This window comes from Sus scrofa, chromosome 5 (assembly GCF_000003025.6).
Source record: "Sus scrofa isolate TJ Tabasco breed Duroc chromosome 5, Sscrofa11.1, whole genome shotgun sequence".
Lineage (NCBI taxonomy): Eukaryota > Metazoa > Chordata > Mammalia > Artiodactyla > Suidae > Sus > Sus scrofa.
The window spans coordinates 15,559,481-15,569,600 of NC_010447.5; the positions used below are offsets into that span (position 1 = coordinate 15,559,481).

Consider the following 10,120-nt stretch of genomic DNA (forward strand, 5'->3'; position numbering starts at 1 on the left):
GCACTAATCTGCCTATAAACCAGCCTGCTGAGGATCCCAGGACCCCTGAGGGCTCAGCGCTGGAATCTTGCCCAAATCTAGGATCAGTCCCCACCTTCCATATTAGATCCCAACAAAAGGGTAACACTCTCATCCCAGGGGTTACCTCTTGAGTCCGAGTTAGCTGAGCAGCCTCAATCCTTGAGATGATGGCTTTCACTGACGCAGGGGTCACCAACTGTGGGGGTTTATCTTCTCCATTTTGGATCACTCTGTCAGTCACAAAGATGTCCTGTGTCTCTGGCACACAGGCCTGGACACACGATGTCAGCTGCTTGGGGGCTAAGGACTCAGGCCAGCTCCTGAGTACCCTCTTCCCAGGCACAGCTCCCTGTAACTGCCAGACAGCAGGTTCCAACTGATCTTCTTTTCTCCGGTGACATCATCAGGCTGATGGGAAGAATGAATCTCTGGAGTTCCCTGGTGACACAGCAGGTTAAGGATCCAGCATTGTCACTGCCATGGCTCTGGTTACTACTGTGGCACAGGTTCGACCCCTGGCCTGGGAATTTCTGTATGCTATGGGCATGGCCAAAAAAATAAAAAGAATGACTCCTTGTCATCTATGTGCTTGATTATCTAGCTTTTTTTTTTTTTTTTTTTGGTCTTTTTGTCCTTTTAGGGCTGCTCCTGCAGCATATGGAGGTTCCCAGGCTAGGGGTCCAATTGGCACTGTAGCTGCCAGCCTATACCACATCCATAGCAACTCAGGATCCGAGCTGTGTCTGTGACCTACACCACAGCTCAAGGCAAGGCCGGATCCTTAGCCCACTGAGCAAGGCCAGGGATAGAACCCTCAACCTCATGGATGCTGGGCAGGTTCGCTAACTGCTGAGCCACGACAGGAACTCCCTATCTAGCTTTTTCTGTATCACCTAAGTATATAAACTTGACCTGTTGCTTTTTAAAAATCATTAAATGTTATGTTCCCAAACTAAACATTAATGTCTAAAAGGAGGTAAAGACAATTTAGAAAAAGTTCTTTTCCCTAAGACAATTTAAAAAAAAATTACAGAGTTCCCTTTGTGGCTCAATGGCTTATGAACCGACTAGTATCCATGAGGACTTGGGTTTGATTCCCTAGCCTCACTCGTGGGTTAAGGATCTGGTGTTGCCTTGAGCTGTGCTGTAGGTCACAGATGCAGCTTGGATCCCGTGTGGTTGTGACTGTGGTGTAGGCCAGCAGCTGCAGCTCTGATTCAACCTCTAGCCTGGGAACTTCCATACGCCACAGGTGTGGCCCTAAAAAGAAAAGAAGAAAAGAAAAAATAAAATTACGGCAAACCAATAACTAATGGGAATGTATTTCAATATGCACCAGGGGTCAGGGCTCAATCAACACTTTCATTGAAGGTAATCATTGTTGCCAGAAGACTTTAAAACACATGATTCAGGAGTTCTCTTGTGATCTGGTGTTGTCACTGAAGTGGCTTGGATTGCTACTTCACATGCTGCAGGTGTGGCCAAAAAGAAAAAAAAATAAAATAAAACAAATGGTTAAAATGGATATTACTGTATGCCCAGGACTAGAATTTTGCCAGGCATATAGTAGTAGGCACTTAATAAACATTTGTTTTCTTTTTAGGGCTGCACATGTGGCACATGGAAGTTCCCAGGCTAGGGGGTCTAATTGGAGCTGTAGCCACTGGCCTATGCCACAACCATAGCAATGCCAGATCTGAGCCGCGTCTGCGACCTACACCACAGCTTGTGGCAACACTAGATCCTTAACCCACTCAGCAAGGCGAGGGATTGAACCCACATCCTCATGGATACTAGTTCGATCGTTACTGCTGAGCCACAGTGAAACTCCAATAAACATCTGTCAAATTCATGAATATGTAAGTAAAAATATATATACACGCAAATTATTCTTCCATGCTACTGAAATATTTAACAGACAAGGAATTAAACATTTTAAATTCAGTTCTTGGCAGTGCTATAGCCACTTAATAACTTGTTACCTGACACCCACCTCTTTTACATATTATCATTCATTCTCTTATTCAAAGCTAATTCTCGCACCACCTCATTCACTCAATGAACACACTGGTAACATTCTCTGTGCCAGGCATGGGGCTAGTGCTGGAAATACAGAAAAGAGGGGGACCTAGTTCTCTCTGAGGTGCTCACACCCTGGTCCTTATGATTTCAGAGTATACCATAATTTACAAATCACTTATTTATCCTTATAAATATGTGAGAGTCAGCTAAGGCTCTGAGGAGTTGTGAGATTTACCTAAAGTTACAGAGCTGGGAGGTACACAGTCAAGATTTCAATCTGCTTTCTTGATTCTCAATCTGGGATCTTTTCCACTTTTTTCTCTTTCTCTCCCCCATCTTTCTTCTTTATTTTAAACTTAATCATACTGATAATTAGATCACACATAGATGACCTAAACAAAAAGATAGCAATTATGAGATTCAAATAAGAGAAACCCAAGATTCAACTATATTCTGTTTGCAAGAAACACACTTTTATTCCTGCCCCACAGCATACACAATTCCCAGACCAGGGATCAGATCCTACCTGTGACTGTGACCTGCACTGCAGCTGTGGCAATGCTGGATCCTTAATCCATTGGGCTGAGCCAGGGATTGAACCTGTGTCTAGTGCTCCAGAGATGCTGTGGATTCCACTGTGTCACAGTGGGTACTCCACAAGAAACACATTTTAAGTAAAAAGACACACATAGGTTAAAAATAAAAGGATAGAAAGAGATAAGCCATGCTAATACCAACCAAAAGAAAGCTAGAATGGCTATATTAATTTCAGCTTTTATTTATTTTTGGCTGCATCCCCAGCATGCAGAAGTTCTCGAGCCAGGGAATGAAGTTTCGCCACAGCAATGACCCGAGCCACAAGATTAGTTGATAACATTGGATCCTTAATCCACTGAGTCACCAGGGAGCTCCTTAATTTCAGATTTTAGAACAAGAAATATTAGCAAAGATAAAAAGAGAGGGATATTCCATAATGATAAAGGTATTAGTTAATAAAAATGACATAATCCTATACATGTACGAACCAAATAACATAGCCTCAAAATACATGAAGCAAAAAGCTTACATGAAGTTCCCATCGTGGCTCAGTGGTTAACGAATCCAACTAGGAATCACGAGGTGGTGGGTTCGATCCCTGCTCTCACTCAGTGGGTTAAGGATCTGGCGTTGCCATGAGCTGTGATGTAGGTGGCAGACACGGCTTGGATCCTGGTTAGTGTGGCTGTGGTGTAGGCTGGCGGCTACAGCTCTAATTAGACCCCTAGCCTGGGAATCTCCATTTGCCGAGGGAGCGGCCCTAGAAAAGGCAAAAAGACAAAAAAACAAAAAACACACAAAAACTTACAGAAGTGAAAGGAGAAATGGATAAATCCACAATTACAGTTAGAGATTTCAACACTTCTCTTGCAGGAACTGGAAAAAGTAGAAAAAAATAAGTAAGGATATGAAGATTTTGAACAACGCTATCAGGCAACTTCACACTCAAGACAACAGCAGGACACATCACACTCAAGACAACAGCAGGACACATTATTTCCAAATGCACATGGAATAATAATCTGAGCCATAAAACAAATATCAATAAACTTAAAAAGTTAGAACCATCCAAAATATGTTCTCTGACCACAATGGAGTTAAAATATAAGCTAATAACTGAGTGATAGCTGGGAAAATTTCCAAATATTTGTAAGTTAAAAACACACTTTGGAGAGTTCCCTCCTGGTTCAGCAGATGAAGGATCTGGCATTGTCATTGCTGTGGTTCTGGTTACAGTTGTGGTGCAGGTTTAATCCCTGGCCCGGGAACTTCTGCATGCTATGGGCATGGCCAAACAAAAAAGCCCAACACTTGTCTATAATCTATGAATCAAAGAAATGACAAGGGAAAATATGAAATATTTCAAACTGGGTAAAAATGAAAATATGACATATCAATATTTGTGAGATACTACTAAAGCAGTGCTTAGAGGAATAAACTAGAGTAGGAAGAACAGAGAAACTCAAAATAAGCAGAAGGAAATTATACAGATAAGATTAAAACAAACAATCAGAAAATAAACAGAAATGGAGAAAATCAATGCAACCAAAACCTGGTTCTTTGAAAAGATTAATAAACTGATAAAGCTCTAGCCTGATTTTACCAGGGGAAAAAAAAAAAAAAAGAGAGAACAAATTAACAACATCAAGAATAAGAAAGGGGACATCACTACAAACTCTATAGTGGGAATAATAAAGGGAATATTATGAAAAAACTTTATGCCAATAAAGTTGGTAAATAAGGTGAAATGGACAAATTCCTTGAAGGATACAATCTATCAAAATTCACTAAAAAAAAAAAAAAAGGAAACGTGAAAAGCCTTGTACCTACTAAAGAAATTGAATTTGTAATTAAAAACCTTTCCCTCAAAGAAAACTCCAGCCCCAGATAGCTTTATTGGTAAATTTTGCCAAACATTTAAAGAAAACATAACACAATCCTAAACAAACTCTGAGAAAACGGAACAGTACAGAACGCTTCTCAAATCATTTTATGCGGTTAGCATTACCTTGCTACAAAAAGCAGACAAAATATTACAAGAAAAACATAGACATAACATGGACATAAAAGAAAATGAGATGGAAGTCACAGACGGGAAAAAATTATTTGCAAAATATGTGTTTAATAAAGGACTTGTATCCAGAATATTATATAAATTATAAGAAGAAAAACAATCCAATTTTTAAAATGGGTAGAAGATTTGAATAGACACATCACTAAAGATATTCAGGGAGTTCCCATCATGGCTCAGTGGAAATGAATCTGACTAGGGTCCATGAGGATGGGGGTTTGATCCCCGGCCTCCCTTAGTGGGTCGGGGATCCGGTGTTGCTGTGAGCTGTGGCGTGGGCCAGTGGCTACAGCTCCAATTCGACCCCTACCCTGGGGATGAATGAGAAGATATTCAAATGGTTAATAAGCACATGAAAAGATTATTAACATCATTAGTTGTTAGGGAAACACAAGTAAAAACCAAGATGTGATGCCAAGTCTGACGAGGATGTGTCCCATGATAAAAAGTGTGATGGAGGATATAGGGAAAGTGAGACCTGTGTATATTACAGGTGAGAATGTAAAATGGTACAACCACTTAAATGTCCATCAACTGGTGAATGGATAAATTCTAGTATGTCTGTGCAGTGAAATATAATACTTCACATTAAAAAGGAATGAACTACTGATATATGCAACAATATGGATAATCTCAAGAGCATTATACTAAGTGAAAGAAGCCAAACACTAATTACCACCAACTGTATGATTCCACTTACATGAAATGCTAGAAAGGCAAAACTATAGTGACAGAAAGCAGATCAGTAGGTGCCAGCAGCCAGACCAGGGGGAACAGCCTGACTGCAAAAGGGAACAAAGAAAGTTTCCAGGGGAAGGAAATGTTTTATGTCATGATTATGGTGGCGTATACCTGACTGGATACATTTGTGAAGATTCACTGTACCACACACTTAAAATTGGTGAATTGTATTATATGTAAATGATACGAGAAAGCCTGATTTTTAAAAATGCAGTGTTTTAAAAAGAGGATAAAAAATAGGAAAAAATGCAATGCTTTATAATTTCCAAGACTGGGGAGGGGTTGTGTGCAGACAGTGCCAGGGGCTGGAGGTTAGTCAGGAGAATGGAAGGAAATAAATGTGGTGAATCTCAGGTGGTGAGGCTGCTCTATTTTCATTCCCTTTATTCATGGGGCTGGACCACACCCTCCTCCAGGCCCCCTCCCATGCAGTTAAGGTCAGGAGCAGTACCTCTACCACAGCTTAAGGGCCCACACTAGGTGACCACTGGCCCAGGAGAGATGTTTGTAAACCTTTTCTTTCCTTTTTTTTTTTTTTTTTTTTTTTTTTTTTTTGTCTTTTTGCTATTTCTTTGGGCCGCTCCCATGGCATATGGAGGTTCCCGGGCTAGGGGTCGAATCAGAGCTGTAGCCACCGGCCTATGCCAGAGCCACAGCAACGCGGGATCCGAGCCGCGTCTGCAACCTACACCACAGCTCACGGCAACGCCGGATCATTAACCCACTGAGCAGGGGCAGGGACCGAACCAGCAACCTCATGGTTCCTAGTCGGATTCGTTAACCACTGCGCCACGACGGGAACTCCCTTTTTTTTTTTTTTTAAAGCAGCCAACCCCCTTTTCCAAGCAAAGTCTCCTGTAGAACCTATCTAAAATGGATAAAAGCAATATCTTATTAGAATACATTTATACGTTCAACTTCATGATGTCTGTTATCAAATCATTCAATGTCAATCAGCCTGTTTTGGAGTTCCCATTATGGCTCAGCAGTAACGAACCCGACTAGTAACCCTGAGGATGCAGGTTTTATTCCCGGCCTTGCTCAGTGGGTTAAGGATCTGGCACTGCTGCAGCTGTGGTGTAGGCCGGCAGCTGCAGTTCAGATTTGATCCCTAGCCTGGGAACTTCCTTCCATAGGCTGCATGTTCGGCCCTAAAAAGCAAAAAAAAAAAAAAAAAAAGCCTGTTTTTGATGAACCCAGAAATTTGATATATAGGGTATTTGAGTGTGTGTGTGTGTGTGTGCGTGTATGCATGTGTATAGTGTATATATATTTAAACCACTGTTTTTAAATAGTTAAAGTATATTTGAAGTTTCCGGGTAAAAATGGTAGCTTCAACACATGTATCTAATTTTGCTGTGCTAAAAATACAGTAAAACCATGGCAAAGGGATTTTTTAGGGCATAAATGCACAGAGACAGGGAAACAGGAGAGGAGACAAGAACAAAATACCTTAGGGAGCTGTTAAGCATATGGATGAGTGGTTGCTGACAGACTGGAAAACGATGAATCCTAAGGCAGTAGTGGGGCAACTATGCGGCCAAAGGGCAAACAGAACTGGTTGTGCCAGATCTCTGACCACCCTGAGAAGGAAGGCCTAAAGGTGTGACATCAGGGGTCCCCTGCAGTCAAGCTCTTGTCTGAGAAGCCTCACCCATGTACATGAGCCCACAGAGCACAAATGCTTCCAACTGGTATTTTGGTAACCCATCCTTAAATGTGAGCAGACAACCAAGGATTATAAGAACTTTAAGCAAAGAATCTAACATGGAAGAGACCAAAACCACAGAAAAAAAAAAAAAAATTTAGAGAAAACACTGATTATGGAAAAAGAGGAAAACTTACACAAAATAATCATGAAGAGTGTCAGAGAGAAGCTACTGCAACTTTGAAACAAAATAAGATGTTAAAAAAGGAATATTTGGAGAATGAAAATAAAGCGAGAGTAATACAAATCTTTTGAATGTTGAGAGACTCAATAGAAGAATGGGAAAATAAAATCCAGGAAATTTTCCAGAAGACCAAGCAAAAAAGATGAAAAGTAGGAGAGAAAAGAAGAAATGAGAAAGACTGGTCCAGCAGATCACCTGAATTACGGGAGTTCCGAAAAAGAAACGAGAAAATGGAAGGGAAGAAATCACCAATGGGATGATTCAAGATTATTTCGCAGGAGTGAGGGGCACTAAGAGCCCACCACTACAAATAGCCTCTGTAAGACATGTTACTGCCATTTCAGGACACTGGCAACAAAGGAGAGGTTCAGAAAGAGGGGGAAAGTCACTTACGATGATGATACGGAGTTAAAAGGCTTCAGATGTCTCAAGAGCAATGATGAAAGCTTGAAGGTAATGCCGCAATGCCATCATAATCCCAGAGAAATTCAAGACCCAGCCAAACAATGGATCAAGTGTCACAACAGAACACTGGGAATAACAAACATGCAATGTCTGAAAATCATTTACCTCTTCCTTTCTGAGGAAGATGATCCAAAAGGGACTAATTTGAGAAAGAGAAAGATGTGGCAACTAAAAGATCCAACAAAGGAGAGAGGCAAAGAAAATGCCCAGGGGGATGAGAAAGGAGATGCCAGGTTGCCAGAGATGCAACAAGGGTGAAGGATAAACTCAGATGGGAGCAGGTCAGAAGGCTGCAGCAGAGAAGTCTTTTTTTTTTTTTTTTTTTTTTTTTTTTTTGGTCTTTTTGCCTTTTCTTGGGCTGCTCCTGCAGCATATGGAGGTTCCCAGGCTAGGGGTCTAATCAGAGCTGTAGCCACCTGCCTACACCACAGCCACAGCAACGTGGGATCCAAGCTGAGTCTGCAACCTACACCATAGCTCACAGCAACGCTGGCTCCTTAACCCACTGAGCAAGGCCAGGGATCGAACCCGAAACCTCACGGTTCCTAGTCGGATTCATTAACCACTGAGCCACGATGGGAACTCCCAGAGAGGTCTTGAAGAAGATGAGGTTGATAGAATATCTGCTGAGTCCAGATATTCTGAGAAGAGATTTAGGCAAGTGAGGGAAGATTTTGAGGCAGATTTTGTGATAAATACATGTAAAGCTAAACAAAAGAAAGAAAAAAAACCCAGATAATTATTAATTCCAGGAAAAATAAAAAGTGCAGGAATGGAAGAGTAATCAAAGTTTTCTACACGGCTCAACTCTAAATAGCACATGTAGTTACAACGTTTAAGAACTGAAAGTTGAACTAACAAAAATTATTTCAATTTGGCAGCTAGGAGATGAGAATAAGGTATAAGCAGTGGGGAGAGAGGAAGGGAAAAAGAGTTGCATCCTCAAATTTGTGGGGGCTGGGGCAACACTACAAATAGTCACATACTGCATATATTAATGTTACAAATTAAGCTAACAAACTGTTAAATAAAAAACCAACTAAACGCCTAACTTTACAAATATACTTTCTCAAGGTCCAGGTTCTAAATTAGAATTTTTGGAATCCTCAGAGTATTACAGTAGAAAATAGAAGCCCCTAGCCCATGGCTCTTTCCCAGATCCCCTTCCTTTCAGCCCTTGCCTCTGTCCTGCATTGAGACAGCCTCACTCAGGCTCCTGTGGACATACCAGCTTGGGCTCACTCCTCTTACTTCGAATAGCTGCCCTTGGCTATCTCTCAGACCTAGATGCCCACACTATCAGCGGGTCTCCCTGGGAGGAGAGCCAAGGAAGACGCTGGTCCAGGGCCAGGAAGCAAGCTAGGCAGGGAATTCTAGGGTTCCAAGTATTTAGAACATGGTCTATTAAGGGGGTAAGTGGGCTTTGGATGGGCATATCTCCTTCGACTCCTCACTTTGTTGGGAGGAACACAGCTGGAGGAGCACCAGAGATGTGAAGGTAAATGTCAGAAGAAATACTTTAAAAGAGCTGAATATGGCTGCTCTCCAGGAGGGAGAGACGATGGAGGCAGGGCTCAGCTGTTTTTCTTAACAAATCTTACATAATTATTCGACTCTTTTCTTTAAAACAGGTGTCAGAGTTTGGGTTGTGGCTCAGGGGAAACAAATCTGACTGGCATCCATGAGGATGCAGGTTCCATCCCTGGCCTTGCTCAGTGGGCTAAGGCTCTGGCATTTCTGTGAGCTGTGGTGTACGTCAAAGACAAAGCTCAGATCCCTCATTGCTGTGGCTGTGGTGTAGGCCAGCAGCTGCAGCTCTGATTCAATATGCTGCAGATGCGGCCCCCAAAAGACAAAAATAAAATAAAAGTAGATGTCTATGTGTTCTAAAAAATATCTCATTAAAAAAAACCAGGAGTTTCCGTTGTGGCTCAGAGGGTTAAGAACCTGACATAGTATCCATGAGGATGCTGGTTGGATCTCTCTCAGTGGGTCAAGGATCTGGTGTCACCGGCAGCTGCAGCTCTGATTCAACCCCTAGCCCAGGAACTTCTATATGCCACAGGTGCAGCCCTAAAAAAGAAAAAGAGAGAAGAGAAAAAAGAAAAACTGTAAAAATAAAATGTGATTGACAAAAGTCTATGGAATTTCTGAATCACTTCTGCAATGCCTAGAGAGCTCAACAATAATGTTTGAAAACTACAGGCCTGAGCCCTCATTTGAGGCCACTTAAGGTATTATGATGAAAACCACATGAAGTTTCTCACCCCAGCAGCGGAGAATAACTCTCTTCCTTCCCTCCCATTTGTCACCTTTAATTTAAGACTTCTGCTTCGTGTTGTTCTCCTATTTCTCCCTGGCTAGACTCTAA

General features: G+C 41.7%; 1 protein-coding gene across 1 annotated transcript in view; it reads right to left on the bottom strand.

Annotated features, from left to right (window-relative positions):
- The window catches only part of FAM186B (family with sequence similarity 186 member B), a 28,658-nt gene that overhangs the window by 17,480 nt on the left and 1,058 nt on the right, over positions 1 to 10,120 (bottom strand). Inside the window, exon 3 of the mRNA XM_021091213.1 lies at positions 146 to 279. Coding sequence (XP_020946872.1) covers positions 146 to 279 — 134 coding nt within the window. The remainder of the gene's footprint in view (positions 1 to 145; positions 280 to 10,120) is intronic.